A 16,159-nucleotide genomic window follows, 5' to 3' on the forward strand; every position below is an offset into this window, starting at 1 on the left:
GAAATCTTGGCTTTGGTACTTAAGAAACCTAAAATACCATTGTTTCTACAGAATTAGTGGCAACTTTAAAAATTACATCATGATCAATATGCAGAAATTTCAATGACTCCTTGTTGTCTAGTATGTTCAAACTCCTTATATTACACAAGTGGGGCACTATCTGAATCTCATGCATGACCTACCATGGCCCATATATGCTATGCTCTTACTTAACTAAACTAAAACTATTGCATAGATTTGCACCTTTTCCCTAGTTCATAGATTTGTACCCTTCCCCTAGTTCAAGAGCTTTGCCTTCTTGTTGGAAGCCCTCCTTTAACCACATGATCACTTTCTCTTTCATTTCTGTACCACAGCAGGGTAGACACTTTTATCTTTACATTTACATTTGTTTACATGACTGTTTTTCACGAGACTGAACTCCTTGAGTGCATAAGTCATGTCTTACTGACTTCTACATCGCTATCATGGTGTTGAGTACGGTATAAAAGGTCAATAAATGTTAAATGAATGAATAGACAAATGTACCCACCCCCAGATGATTAGCCCCAGATACAAACTAATCTGAAAAAAACTCTTGACATCTTTAAATTGCTTTCCCAGTTAAAATCATAAAGTATTAACTGTAGCATTAAAAAACAAAAAAAATCAGGATTCAAAAGTAAAGAATTTTATACCTTCCTGGTTAGCCTGGTGCAACCACTATGGGAAACAGTATGGAGGTTCCTCAAAAAATTAAAAATAGAACTACCTTATGACTCTGCAATCACACTTCTGGATATTTATCCAAAGAAATCCGAAACACTAATTTGAAAAGATATATGCATCCCTATGTTCATTGCAGCATTATTTACAATAGCCAAGATATGGAAGCAACCTAGATGTCCATCCATAGGGGAATGAATAAAGAAGATGTGGTACACATATACAATGGGATATTACTTGGCCATAAAAAGAATGAAATCTTACCATATGCGACAACATGGATGGACCTAGAGGGTATTATGCTAAGTGAAATAAGTCACACAGAGAAAGACAAATACCATATGATTTCACTTACATGTAGAATCTAGAAAACAAAATAAGCGAACAAACAAAACAGAAACAGATTCATAGACACAGAGAACAAATTGATGGTTGTTAGATGGAAGGGGAGTTGGGGGTGTTGGGTGAAAAAGGTGAAAGGACTGAGAAGTACAAATTGGTAGTTACAAAACAGTCACAGGGAAGTAAAGTACAACATAGGGAATATAGTCAATAATATTGTAATAACTATGTATGGGGTCAGGTGGGTACCACACTTACAGAGGGGATCACTTCGTAAGTTATATAAATGTCTAACCACTATGCTGTACACCTGAAACTAATAAAATACTGAATCTCACCTGTAATTGAAAAATAAAGTTTTTAAAAAAAGAACTTTAATAAATGACTTCTCTTACCTTTTTGAAGAAAAAATGATTTGCCAAGTGGTTCAATACCATAGGGTTGCTAGGATCAATAGTATAGGCTCTGGAAAGAAGTTGGACACCATTTTTGATGGAATCAGCCTAAAAGAAAAATAATGACGGCTGGATTGAGTGAAAACATTACTTAATTAGCACTTTTTCAGTTGTCTTTATTGTCTGAAAGAAATAAGGTTATGCAAATCTAAGTTCAGATACCAAAATATAGCTCATGTTTTAGTTGACCTTCACCAGGGATAAAACATTTCAAATAGTGAGTCATAATGGTAAGGATTTAGTTTTCTTAAACTTAACTACAGAAGCATCTGTATTGGAAACTATATATAAGGTGAATATTAGACAATATTCACTGTATATAAGACAACTGTGTATAAAACAATTGTATAGAAGGTGAAGCATGATGGGGAGCTTCCTTCTCAAAATAAGATAGAACTTCTCTATGAGAAAGCCTTTTATCCTCTCCTTTTCCTCCTTCCTTAAAAGGCTGATACCATAATGAGATGCTTGGATATGTAGCAGTTATTTTGCAACTATAAGGTGACAAACTTTAAGAAAGAGTATTAAGGGAGGACAGAAAGATATAAAACATGGGCTTGATGATACTGAGGTGCCAAATCCAAGACCACCGGGTTTAGTAAACAATAATAACCCTATGCTTAAGTCACTGTAGTGTACTTTTTGTTATTTGCAATTGAAAGCATTCCAAACTGATATATAATCTACAATCCCTTATCTGAGATTCCGAAATCCAAAAATCTCTAAAAAACAAGTTTTTTGGTAATCTTGGAATAAGTTCATTTGGTGGCAAGACTTTCCCTGAATTGTGAGGGTATCTATCCTATTAGTATGAACAGTAACTGATTTAACCATAGAAATATACATATTTTGCCGTGTATAATGTGCACCATGTTTTAGGCCCAAACTTTTCAGAGAAAAAGAAAAATCTTTCATTTTAATTTTTTAATTTAAATTTTTATTTGTTTACATTTAGGTACTTGTTTTTGTATTATAAAGGAATTTTAGCATTTATTTATTTATTTATTCCCCTCCCCGCCGCCCTTCCTCCACCTCACCCCTCCACTCCGGTTCAAGCCGTTGTTTCTCAGTCTAGTTGTGTAGGACACAGCTCCCTGGTCCATGCTGGGATTATGAGCCTTGCTCTCCCCCGGCTGAGGCAGTCGGTCGCTGGTTGTCAGTCGGCCACTCACAGCAGCTCACAGCAGCTCTCGCCAACTGTTGGCCACTCACGCTGCCTGCCGGCCACTCATGGCAGCACACGGTAGCCCACGAGAGCACACAGCAGCCCACACCAACCTCAGGTGGCTCATGGCAGCCCAGCTCCAGGGAGAGCTATTGTTCACAATCTTAGCTGTAGAGGGCACACAGCTCACTGGCCCATGTGGGAATCGAACCGGTGACCTTGGCATTAGGAGCATCGCGCTCCAACCACCCAACCACCTGAGCAACCGGGCCTGCCCAGCATTTATTTTTTAACATATTATGGTACAAGAAATTTTATGTAACTAATTATAAAACACAAGAACAGATACAAGGTACAAGCAATTCTATGTACCCGTAACAAATTTACGATATTTATGCATCCTAGAAGGCAAGAACTCTTTGTTGTTGCAAGTTCGTCGTAAGTTCAACAAAACTGATTTATCCTATTTCTGGGTATTATTTTACATATGGATATCGTTATTGATTTCTAGTTATACTTTTAACTCATAAGCATAAATAAAAGAATTAAAAACACACAGATAACGGAATTAGTACTACCCATGTATAATGTACACCCTTATTTCTCCCTCACAAATTTGGGCAAAAAAGTGCACATGATACATAGCAAAATACAGTAAGTTTGTATTTGGGGTTGTGTCCTAGTAACTGGGGTGTTTTATATTATGCAGTGCAGGCATCATATTACATTTCTATACTCTGAAATCTTGATTTCTAAAACACTCTGGCCTTAAGGGTTTTAAATAAGGGACCATGAGCCTGACATATCAGCCAGGAAATAGATAATTTTTTCCCTCACATACCTCTTTATTGTTGAGCTCTAGAACAGCCAATCCAACCAATGCTCCCACACATTTTGAATTGAGTTCCAGGGCTCTACTAAATGCCAGACGCGCTTTCTCCAGTTTGTTAAGTTTCACAAAGCAATGACCCATTCCTAAACGAACTTCCGCTAAAAAAAATAAAATCAAGTTATTCAATCTGTTAAACTAGAGCATCTCTAGGGTTTGAATTTTTAAAAAAAATTCTTAAATTCTCTATTTATGAGTTGGAAACTCTCAAAATTAACTTCAGTATAACCATACTATCAATATAAAAGCTTTTGGTATATCACAAACTTGGTTTCATTGGAGGTTATATCATACCATTCCCCACTTCCCTAATCCTTACCCCCTCACCATGGATACCTTTCTCACTATAGACCAGAACATCTATAATACTGATATTTTTCTTGTCTTCCAACGCACCTGGCTACACTATACCTTCAATATCTAATTTTGAAGAGCAGTTTTTAAAAAGAGAAAAGCTTCATTAAGGCCTTAAATAATGTAACCGACTACACGCACATACTGTCATTCCCTTTGGAGCTTCGCTTATATATGCTACCCAATTTCAAGGCCATGCCAAAACACAACCATGTTCTTCTCTAAAGCCAACCTCTCCTCTGGTCACTAGTCCCTACACCTTCTCATCTATTAAAGGGCACTGCTCTAGTAACTCTCCCCTATTTTTCCTGTTATCATCAAATTTTCCCTTTCTTCTAGATCATTCTTATCTACATATATTCTCCCATGTTAAAAAAATCCTCTCTGATTCCATTTCCCTTTCTGTTATCAACTCATTCCTATTCTTCCCTTAATAGAAAACTCCCTGAGACCTATTTACACTTGCTGCCTCCAATTCCTTTCCTTTCATTTTCTCCTTTTCTATCTACACTCACTCCCCTGGGGACTGTATATAGTTTCATGGTTTTATACACTACCATGTTTCCCCAAAAATAAGACCTAGCTGGACAATCAGCTCTAAGTGAATCTTTTGGAGCAAAAATTAATATAAGATTATTCATATTAATCTTTGCTCCACATTAATCTTTGCTCCAAAAGATGCATTAGAGCTGATTGTCTGGCTCTTATTTCCAGGGAAACAGGGTATCTGTATGTTGATGACTTCCAAATAAATACTTTGGCCCAGACCTCTTTCTTGAACTTCAGCCCCACCCCCTGACTTTTCCATTTGCATGTCTAAAAAAACTTCAAACTTTTCATATCTAAAACTAGTTCCTCCTGAACTACCTTCCAAATGTTATAAAATGTAACTGCTCTTCCATTGCTTCTGTAAAGGAGTTACCTTTGAATCCTCCTGTCACACACATCACATCTACTCTATCAGCTCTCCCTTCAAAATATACTTAGAATCGGACCACCTGTACCTCCACTATTCCCACCCTAATGCGAACCACAGTCATCTCTGACCTGCATGACTGTAATGGCCTTCTACCTGATCTCCCTCCTTCTGTCGTTGCTCCTCATGCTCCATTCTAGTCTCATCCCAGAAGCATGAATGATCCTTTAAATTTAAGTCAGATGCTGTTACTTACTCCTTTGCCCAAAGCCCTCCAACGGTTCCTATGTCTCTGAGCAAAAGATGAAGTCATTAGAATAACCTATGATGCCTTACGTGATTATTTACTAGCTGTATCTTTGACCCCAGTTCTTACTAGTTTTCCTCCTCTTCTCTCTCTCCATTCAAGGAACAATGGATTCCTTATTGTTCCTCAAACTTGCCAGGCCTACTCTTTCCTCAGGCCCTTTGGACCTCCTATGCCCTCTCTCTGGGAATAACCTTCTCCCATATATCTGTACACCTTAGCCTTTTTTTTTTTTTTTTTTTTAGGTCTCTTAAAATGTTACTGTTTCAGTGATGTATTTCCCTGGTCAACCTTTCTAAGCAACCCCCAATGTTTCCCATACTCCTTTTCTGTTTTATTTTCTCCTTAGCCCTTACCAATATCTTATATAGTATATATTTTACTCATTTTATCTTCATCACTGGAAAATAAATTCCATGAGGGCAGGGACTTTTGTCTCTTTGGTTCATTCCCTGGGTCTAGAACAGTGACTGGCACACAGACGGTATCAGTAAAATTTGCTATAATAAGATTTTGGAAAGACAAGTAGTATAGGGCAGAAGGATTACACTATGATCTACCATTCAGCTTTTGAATCAAACAATATAGTTGTGTTTTTTTTTTTAATGAGCCCTCTGCTTTTTAAAAAAACTTTTATTTATTTTAAATGTGTTTTTCCAGGACGCATCAGCTCCAAATCAAGTAGTTGTTTCAATTTGGTTGTGGAGGGCGCAGCTCACAGTGGCCCACGTGGGGATCGAACCAGCACCTTGTTGTTAAGAGCACCGCGCTCTAACCAACTGAGCTCACCGGCCATCCCATAATATAGTTTTTTAAAATCTCATTCTGTCGTTTCAACAATCCTTCAGTATTTTTTCACAACTAACTTCATAAGCAACTGCCAAATCCTCAATATTGTAAGTTGGATCATACATTTTAGACTTAAAGTTTTTCTCTTACCTGGACATCCTGGGTTAGTACGCAACGCTTTCTTATAGTAAGCAAGAGCTCCTCTGTAATCTTTCTTGTTGAATGAAATGCAAGCTTTACCTATAATGATTTTTAAAAATAAACATGCACTGATTAAAGAACACAAGTCTCATATGCTCTATCCTAACTCACCTAAATCAAATAACATCTCAGTAAGAAATACTTGAAAACAGTGAAAGTGATTTCATATTAAAACTTGCTTTCCATAAGGGTATATTGATTTATACCTATAAATAGAATAGTACAGTCTTTATGTTAGTTAAGTGCTATAAAACAATAATTAAGATAACTTAGAGTTGTCCAAAGACAGACGGTTTATTTACTCTTTAGAAGTGTGGAACAAATTATTCTTAACTGGTATATATTTTATTTCTGTAATTTCAACAGAAACAATGATCTATTGCAGATAGTTTCATTTTTAATAAGCTAAAGCTCTTTTACATTGCTCTCAAGCCCATTACTAAGGAGAAATTACAGAGATATATTCTAGGCATTTGCTGAAAAATAGATTCCTAAGATGGTTGCCGAAAATGACTCACCAAGAAGGGCAGGAATATTATTTGGAGACTGGTTGAGTACAAAATGAAACTGTGCATCAGCCTGATCCATTTTGTCACCTTCGAGGAGGCAGAAGCAGGCTCTTCCCAACAAATGGTTCTGAAAAAGTAATGCATCATCTTAGACTTGACTTTACCAAGGACTAACCACAATTTAACATGAATGTATAATACTAAAATGAAAACCATATAGAAAGGAGCTGCATCATCACAAAAATTCCTGTCAACTGTAATGCATTTAAACTAATAATAAGCAATTCTTAACTATAAACTGAGAAATTATCCTGAAATGCAACAAGTCGTCTGTGTCAGGAACAGTGACAAAAAGAAAAATTCAAACTCCTTAAAATATGCTTGAAATTCACCTGGGTATGTTGGAATTAGTGACTCAACGTGTGTATAAGTTTTACAAGCTAAATTACTGCAATAGTACAAGGACCAAAGAAATTCCAGTTTTAAAAGGAACCCTTCTTCACTTTGACCATTTATGTCAACCATATTATTTTAAGAAAAAAATCTTTCAAAAAAAAAAATCTATTGCCTGTCATACACATTTTTCCCTCATAAAATCAAAAAATGACTTATTTTACCTGATCATACATAATAATTTTATCGGCCATTGTATACAATAGGGTTGCCTGTGTAATAAGATCTTTCTTGTTGTCCTTATTTTTTTCCTTCCGAGCCTGTTGTACATAGTAGGCCGCCAATGTATCCAAGCAAGTCATCTGGTCTTTTTCATGGTCTCTATAGTCCAAATTGCCATCGATACGTGCTGCTTCCAACAACTTTACAAACTCTTCTGTTTTTCCTTGCTTGTAGTATTCCAGCTATGAGGTAAAGAATTAGAATTACTAAAGCATAAGTTTATGCAAAAAGTTATACACAAATCTATATAGCAGCTTTATTTGTAATAGTAAAAAACTATTACAACCCAATAGCTAATCAACAGGTGAATGGACAGAGAAGCTGTAGTTTATCTGTACAATGGCTACAACTCAGCAATAAAAAAGGAACTGTTGATACATGCTACAACATGGATAAATCTCAAATAATTATGTTGAGTGAAAGAAGACAGACCAAAAGGACCAAAATGTATGATTCCATTTATAAAGAACTCTAGAAGATGCAAACTAATTTTTATCAACAAAAAGCAGATCACAGGTTGCATGGAAACTGTGGGGCACAAGGGAGAGTTCAGAGGAAAGTTTTGGGGGGTGATGGATATATACAGTATCTTGATTGTAGTGATGATTTGACAGGTATATACAAATGCTGAAACTTCTCAAATGGTTTAAGAAATATGTGCAGTTTATTATAGCTGAATTGCATCTAATAAAACTTAAAAACTATCATCGCTACAAGTGCTTTCAACTCACTTCTTACCTAGAAATAGTTGATTTCAAACTAAATCAGAGCCAGAGAGAGAAAGCAATAATGAGAGGTATAAAAAATTCTCAACAGGAAATTTGAGTTCTGGTTCTAGGTCTATCAAATTTTCCATGGCTTTGGGCTTGCTGAACAACTTCCCTGGGCATAGTGCATGTATTAATAATAAGAATATCCACCATTCATTAACCACGTAATATGTGCCACATACTATGCTAGGAGCTTCATATATTTTGTCTCTAATCTGTACAACCATCCTTAAAGTAAATACTAATATCCTCATATTTTAGATGAGGAAATAGGTTCTGAAGGTAGATCATTTGTCTAAAGTCATAAAGGTAGCTAGCAGCCACGCTGGAATTCGAATTAAGGCCTTTCTGGGAGGGACGTCATAAAAATGGTGGCGTGAGGTGAGCCTCTGGAAATCTCCCCTGGAATTTATAACAAATTGAACAACTATAACTCCACAAAGGACTCCCTGCACAGCAGATAGGCAAGACAAAGAGGCTTACTACTGAATTCACCTAAAGATGTATAGTTAGTTGTCTCCAAACTCATCAAATTATATACATTAATTATGTACAGATTTTTGCATGTCGATCATATTTAAATAAATTGTTTATAAAATTAAAAAAAAATAAAAAAAAATTAAGGCCTTTCTAATCCCCAAACCTATACTCTTTTCTCTGTATCGACCTGCAGCCTACAAGGTTTCACCAATTTCTGTGTAAGCACTGTTAAAGGAAATATTTGTACTGAAAAATATTGAAGTTACCTTCTGGTTTTAAAAAATGTGTGACAAGAATGAAAGGCTTGCTGTCCACAGACTAGGAAAACTTAGCACTTCAAGTCAGGAAGGCACTGCTTGTCACTGGAAGTACTTCTCTTTAAATCCACATCTAAGTAACTAAGAGTTAGGCTTGAGCACTGGATATAAGCCCAATTCCAGACCTACTTCTCTGATCCTTCAAGACAGTATTAGGAGCCTCCTGTGTATTTTTACATAAAAGCGACCCGTGGCATACTTACTTAGAAATAATGATTATAGTGTTTAGTATATTATATCACTATAATCATTTACCATAATGTTCCCATAAAAAGGACACATCATTATGCAGCTGGTGTTGGGGAAGGTGGAGGGTGTTAGAATTTTATGCTCTCTGAGGTGATTTTCCTGAGACTCTTCAGCAGCACTTATGTTTTAGAAGGGACCAAACAGGACAAAAAACTTAAGCCAGAGATAAACTTCATCCAAAAGAGCTTTTGTGAGTTAGCCTGGAACCTAATCCCTTCTAGAGTATTTTATGAGAAATGTTTTATTGTTATGGGAAACAATAAGTAGCAATGTCTACATCCTGGCACCTTAATTTTTGCTCAGCTTATCCATAAATATTAAGCCAGTCTTCACTAAATAGTCAATCACTAAATAATCAAATACTTAATAAAATATTGAGTACTATTTAACTTAAATGGTTTTTGCCTTTACCAACATACACTAATTTATCAGTGGAGTAGCACATCATTTAGGAAACCAGCCTTTTGCTTCACAAATGGTAATACAATTAACTGCCATACACATGGTACAATTAATTTATCAAGCACCTTATTTATTTATTAAGCCGGTTATTACTGTATCCGAAAACAGAAACCATATATTTTTCTCAGTCAACATATAAAAAAATATTTGTTGCATGAATACTGACCGCCAAAGCAATCCATATGTGCAGTTGTGTGTGTTCCTGTTTCAAAATACTGATAACTTCATCTCCCTCCGGTAACTGATCGAAGTCAAGTTCAATGACCTAAAACACAAAATGTAGGTTTTTTACTCTTATTTATTTTTAAATTCACATTTCTTCTTTGCTGCTTTTCTTAAATACACATCAATATGGATATACATAGGGTTTGTGTTCACTTTCAAACGGGCTGAGGAAGTATGTTAAGAAAAGTTTAAGGAGCACATGACAAGTAGGTTATATGGTAATATTAAAGAAGAAGCACATAGAAGAAGCAAACAAATCCTTCTGGTTGTCTTCAAATCACTAGGACTATAAAATCCCACAAAAAAAGGGTTGCTTACTCAAAAATGACAAAACCAAAACCTGCTTAACATATAACACAGGCAAAATGCAGATAAACACCTCTGAGACTCTGATGCCAAAGGTCTGACAATCCTAGTGGCAATGCAAAGTTGAATGCCACTGTACACATTAATCATGGAGGCAGCATTTGTGTGTCGCAGACACTCCTGAATGTGGGCACAAAAACAGTAGCAGGTAAATGTTCTGGAATTGGATAGTGGTATGGTTACACAACTTTGTGATTACTAAAACCCACTGGATTTTATGGTAAGTGAATTGTATCTCAACCAAGCAAACGAACAAAAATAAGAGCATGAGATATCCCATGAGACAACATCAGTGCTGAAAGCTTTACTCAGACAAGCCATAGGCCAGCCATGAATAAGGTGTCGGGAAGAGACAGGAGGTTAACGATCCGCATACGGTACTAGCTCTACCTTGGGGTCTCTATTTCGCTTACGGAGCCTGTGTAGCGAACACAGTGCACCATGACAGACCCGAGTTTCTAAAGGAGAAAGGGCGACATCCCTTTCTCAGGATATTCCCAGGGAAAGATACTTGGTTTGAGAGCGATCACGATGACGACAGCGCCCACCCCCGTGATCAGTGAGGTGCTTCACAGTTTATCGAGCACTCTCACACCCCTGCGCCCGTGAATTAAGAATAGAGCAGAGTAGTGTCAAATACGAACAGGTTGGAGGGGAACTTTCAAGAACTCCTTCTCGAGTCCCCAAGCTGCGGGAACGCAATGTTCCCAGCCTGGGAGGGCGCAGGGGCTGGGGAAGATGATCAGAGCTTCAGCCAGGGATTTCGATCTAGGCTCTTGGGGGAAAGGGTGCTCTCGCTTCGGAAACGAAGCCGAGAGAAAGTGGGAAGAGGGGATCGTTCAAGTTCACGGCCCCAACCCTCCCCCATACACGACACTTACCTCGTCAGTATCCCGGAGGGGAATCTCGATGGAGCCCCGCGACATGATGAGATCAAAAGGCGAGCGGGTATCTCACCCGCCGCTCTGCAGCCGGTACTCCTGGTTTCTGGCTCGTCCAGAGGCTAGCAAAGGCTCGGGTTCTGGTCGTTACTGCCGCCCTGCGGCGCCACCGGAGCTCGGGCTTCTCCTTCCCGTCAGACGCTTAAACAACGAGCTGGGACTGCGTCCGGTTACTTCCGGCAGCCCCGCCCCCTGCCCCGGAAGCAGTCCACGCGGGAGAGCCTATAGCACCGCGGGTTTCTAGGATTTCGTTAACTTACGTGCCCGCCCACTGGCCAGCGGCTTCTGATTCTGATCCCCTTCGCCAGCGCAGGCCAAAATATATACACAGAAAGCGGAGCCACCCCGCCCCGCGGTGGGAGGGGCGACGAATGAGGCGCGGATTCTGGGCCTGGCCACTGACTGACGTGAGACCTCTGCCAATACTAGCAATCCTCTCGTTTTAGTCCAGGACTGGCCTTTGTGGTGTGAGCGTGGCCAATCCTATTTTCCCAAGATTGCTGTGAATATTTCAGTCATTCGTTCTCAAGCCAACCACTGGTTCCTCCTTTAGCAGCTATTATGTGCTACCTTTGTGATCATTTAAATATAAATGTTACAATGAATTCTGTAATCGTTGTGATAGTTCATGTATTGTGTGTGTGTGTGTGTGTGTGTGTGTGTGTGTTTTGGTTCATTGAAGCATATGAGAGTCTGCTGGACTTGTGATTTTAATAAAATTGTTGAGGAATTTGATTAAATCTGTAATCTATGTTTTGATTAAATTACAGAATTTGATTAAATGTGCTTAAATTACCGTTTTCATTAAATTATGGGATGAGTTAATTAGTCCATAATCAGTGTTTTGATTAAATCAGAGAAGGATCTGATTAAATAAGTTTGTAAACACTTCCGTTTTACCCCCCCGAGTGTCTCTCGGATGGATCTCTTCATCTTCACTACCTCCGATCTAGCCCAACAGATTATCATCACTTTCCTCCCTGTATTTCTATAATAGCCCCCTGGTTTACCAATACTTCATCCACTCTACCCTCGAACTCCAATCCAGCTTCGTCATGTTACACACTTATCTTTTAAAAATACTAGTTTGATGTTTGTCTTTCCTCCCACCTCCCTCAAAACCTTTAAGTAGAAACTGATAAATTTATGTTTTGATTAGTTGCCTAACTATTTCAACATTTGAAACTGTGCTATTAATACAAACATAATGCTAGACACGTAGGTAATTTAAATTTTTCTAGTAGCCATATTAAAAAAGTAAAAAGTAGATGAAATTAATTTTAGTAATATATTTATTTAACCCAATATATCCAAAATATCATTTCAACATGTAATCAATATAAAAATTCAGATAATTTACATTTTTTATACTAAGTCTTAGAAATCCAATATGTACTTTACTTACATAAAGTAAATTCAGTTGCTTAATTTTAATTGGAAATATTGGATATGTATTTAGCTTTCACAAATTTTGCAGTTGAAAAAAGAGATTCACATACCTGAGTTTTTCCAAAGACACTTAAAAGTTTTCCAATAACTGAATCAACTGCCAGTTTTAAATTTTAAATTAATTAAAAATAAATAAAAATAAAAATTCAATTCCTCAGTTACATTAACCATATTTCAAGTTCTCAATAGCCACATGTGCTTAGTGGATACTGTACTGGACAGCACAGCACAGTATTTCCAAGAAATACTATTTAATACATTTTAAGGTTTATAAAGTGAGCATTAAATAAAAGTACACATGGTGATGAGTGTTGTTCTCCATGCCCAAAGCTTCCCTGGCCTTAAAGACCCTAGCAATACGTTTGAATTAGTCTTTAAGTTACTGGCAACTAAAGCCATCCTAATTGATAATGCAGAACACTATAATTGAATAATAGTGTTCAAGTTAGATTAGGATTTAGAGGAAGTGACATTTAAGTTGCAACTGGGAAGACAAGTAAAAATTGGCTAAGTGAAGGCTACAGGTGAGTGTCCCAGACAGAGGGGACAGCATGCTGGGGAAGAGCTTTGCAGACCTCAAGGAAAGCCAAGTGGCTGGAACATAAAAAATGAAGGGGAGACTAGCATGAATTGAGGCTGAAAACATAAGAAATAGCTAGATCATGTCCAGATTTATCCGTGTAAAGCAAAACCAGCACCTTGCCCTGCTTCCAACAAGAGTAAGTGTACACATCACATCCCACAGTAAGAAAACACAAAACACTTTGCACTCTGAGGTAAACCAAAAAAGAGTAATGTCATACTACCTATAGTCTCCAAAGTGAACGAAACCTTCAGCATTTCCCACATGTTACTGACACCCTAACAAAAACAATTCAATCACTGACTTGTAAATCTAAGTTTTATAAGTCTGAAGATATGCAATAATTTGGAGGAATATGGCCATCATATGACAAAATTGCTCTTTTCCTATCATGAACCAACTATCTATAAAACTTATAAGCTTGGCGGGGGGTGTTTAATGAAACAATCCTTCTAAAGCCTGAACTCACTTGTAAACTTTTACAAGTGTTTTTCTAAGGAAAGGGTTTTTTTCTAAATGCTTTGGTCTCTGAGACTTCTTTGATATAAGATATGTTAAGGAGCGTAGATTTTATCTTGGGTGCAATTTAACTGAAAAGTTTGAAATGCTGTGTGTATATCAATGAAGATGTGTGTGTGTGAAAGAATTGATTTTGTGGTTTTAAAGATGGTTCTGGCTACATTGTGGATAAAAGATTGGAGAGTGAGAGGAAGTGGGGAGACATTTAGGAAACTACTGTCCAGGTGACACAAGATAAATAGCTAGGAACAGATTTAAGGTAGTGAAGATGGAGATACGTGTGTGTGTGTATATATATATATATATATATACACACACATGTATAATACTATATTAAATATAATATTACTATATTAAATATAAACATAATATTACTGTATCAATGTATTTAATATTATTAATATATTGGTGATATAATATTTAATATATTATAAATATATTTTACATATTATATTTATATATTATAATATAAAAATAAATATATATTATAATATAAATATAGATTCTTAATTTATATTATAAATATATATAATATAAATATATATGTAATAAATATAAATACATATTCTTAATCACTAGGACTTGTTAATGCATTGGATATGGGGGGTCATTGAAAAAGTAGTGTCAAGAAGAACTTCCAGGCTTCTGGCATGAACAACTGGGTGAATGAAGTGTCATCTTCCAAGAAAGGAATGATTAGTGGAGGAGTACAACTGGGCAAGGCTAGATCACCAGTTGGATATATATATCTGGAGCTCAGAAGACAGTTTCTAAGCTGGAGAAATAAGTGTGAGAGCCATCAGTATATAGATGAAATTTAAAACTATTACTTTGGATGAGATTATTTAGAGAGAGAATGCAGAGTGACAAGAGAAAAGCCCAGGACCAAGCTCTGAGGAATTCTAGCATATGGCGAGCAGATAGGAGAAGAGGGTCTGCAAGGAACCAGAGGAATAAATGGAGAAAAAAATCACGTGGCGACAACTGGGACTTAAATTGCAACTCTTGACACAAATAGCTACAGGCAGCTTTTTGTTTTTCCCCAACTGTAGCAGGAACTGATTAAATTAGCCATTTTTGAGCTGTGGATCCCGTTTTGGAGTGAGTACAAAGATTTTATTTTAGCTAGTATGTTTGGGCAATGTCTGTTTACAAAATGCCATGCTTTCTGTTGGGCCTGAGTATACCAGATCAAGGTAAAGCAATTAGTGTATTTGGTCAGTGTGGGTTTTGTTGAGTGCATCTTCAAAAGAGATAGCTAAGATTCTTTAGTTTTCTGTTGTTGATAGTGTGGTTGGTTGTAGTATTGGTAAATACTACAGTTAGCCAGGCCAAAGAGTGAGCTATTTTATGTTGATAAAATATGCTAATTATTAAAAAGGAATAAAGAATATTTGCTCTTAACAAAGAATATTTGAGATCTAAAATTAGATACTTTTTAAATAGCAGGATACAGTGGAAAGTGTTTTAGGTAGTTTGTAACATTACTAAGAAAGAATAGGAAGCTGTATTAATTTGCTAGTGCTGCCATAAGAAAGTACCACAAACTGGGTGATTCAAACAACAGAAATGTATTTTCCCACAATTCTGGAGGCTGGAAGTTCGAGATTAAGGTGTCCACAGAGTTGGTTTCTTCTGAGGCCTCTCTCCTTAGCTTGTATATGGTCATCTTCTCCCTGTGTCTTCACGTGGTCTTCCCTCTGTGTGTGTCTTCGTCCTAATTTCCCCTTCTTATAACGATACCAGTCATATTGGGTTAGGACCCACCCTAATGACCTCGTTTTTACTTAATTACCTCTGAAGATCCTACCTCCAAATGCAGCCACGGTTTGAGGTACTGGGGTTTAGGACTACAACATACGAATTTTGGGAGGACATAATTCAGCCCTAATAGAGCCTATCAAATAGTATAAGTCTTTACAGATGCATTTAAAAAATTTTTAAACTAATTATTTAGTTTTTTCAGTTACAGTTCGCATTCAATGTAATTTTACATTAGTTTCAGGTGTACAGCATCGTGGTTAGACATTTATATAATTTATGCAGTGATCCCCCAATTAAAAATATGGACTGCTTCACGAATTTGCACATCATCCTTGCTCAGGGAGCATGCTAATCTCTATATTGTTCCAATTTTAGTATATGTGCTGCCGAAGTGAGCACTGCAGGTGCATTTTAAAATTGTGCTTTTCCCTGTCAATTACTAAAATAAAGCTTGTTTCTAAAATTAGGATATAGAATCATTAGTAAAATATTTTAGGGTTATAATCTGACATTACATTTGTCTGGGTTGTTGTTTTATAATTTATGCCATAGTCTCCTCTTGGTTTTCAATAAACATTCATCTGTAATTCAATGAGCTTATTTTCAGGAACTTAAAATTACACAAAATGCTCCTTTAGGTAAGACAGGGAATGTAAAGGTTAACAGGCCAAATTTGATTATCAGCAAAAGAAAATATGATAGGAATCGGAGTTCTTGCAAATTAGAA

General features: G+C 36.8%; 1 protein-coding gene and 1 non-coding gene across 2 annotated transcripts in view; both read right to left on the reverse strand.

Moving 5' to 3' along the window:
* Nucleotides 1-11,390, reverse strand: part of CTR9 (CTR9 homolog, Paf1/RNA polymerase II complex component) — a 28,923-nt gene extending 17,533 nt beyond the window's left edge. The window contains exons 1-7 of the mRNA XM_033120881.1: nucleotides 11,058-11,390; nucleotides 9,752-9,850; nucleotides 7,250-7,489; nucleotides 6,642-6,759; nucleotides 6,073-6,162; nucleotides 3,509-3,657; nucleotides 1,443-1,550 (exon numbers count right to left, since the gene is read on the reverse strand). Coding sequence (XP_032976772.1) covers nucleotides 1,443-1,550; nucleotides 3,509-3,657; nucleotides 6,073-6,162; nucleotides 6,642-6,759; nucleotides 7,250-7,489; nucleotides 9,752-9,850; nucleotides 11,058-11,102 — 849 coding nt within the window. The 5' untranslated portion in view covers nucleotides 11,103-11,390. The remainder of the gene's footprint in view (nucleotides 1-1,442; nucleotides 1,551-3,508; nucleotides 3,658-6,072; nucleotides 6,163-6,641; nucleotides 6,760-7,249; nucleotides 7,490-9,751; nucleotides 9,851-11,057) is intronic.
* A 4,337-nt stretch (nucleotides 11,391-15,727) lies between these two features.
* Nucleotides 15,728-15,831, reverse strand: LOC117031409 (U6 spliceosomal RNA). The gene has a single exon (XR_004424547.1). It is a non-coding gene; the product is annotated as a U6 spliceosomal RNA (small nuclear RNA).
* Between the last annotated feature and the right edge of the window lie 328 nt (nucleotides 15,832-16,159).

The sequence above is a fragment of the Rhinolophus ferrumequinum genome, chromosome 11, assembly GCF_004115265.2.
Source record: "Rhinolophus ferrumequinum isolate MPI-CBG mRhiFer1 chromosome 11, mRhiFer1_v1.p, whole genome shotgun sequence".
Lineage (NCBI taxonomy): Eukaryota > Metazoa > Chordata > Mammalia > Chiroptera > Rhinolophidae > Rhinolophus > Rhinolophus ferrumequinum.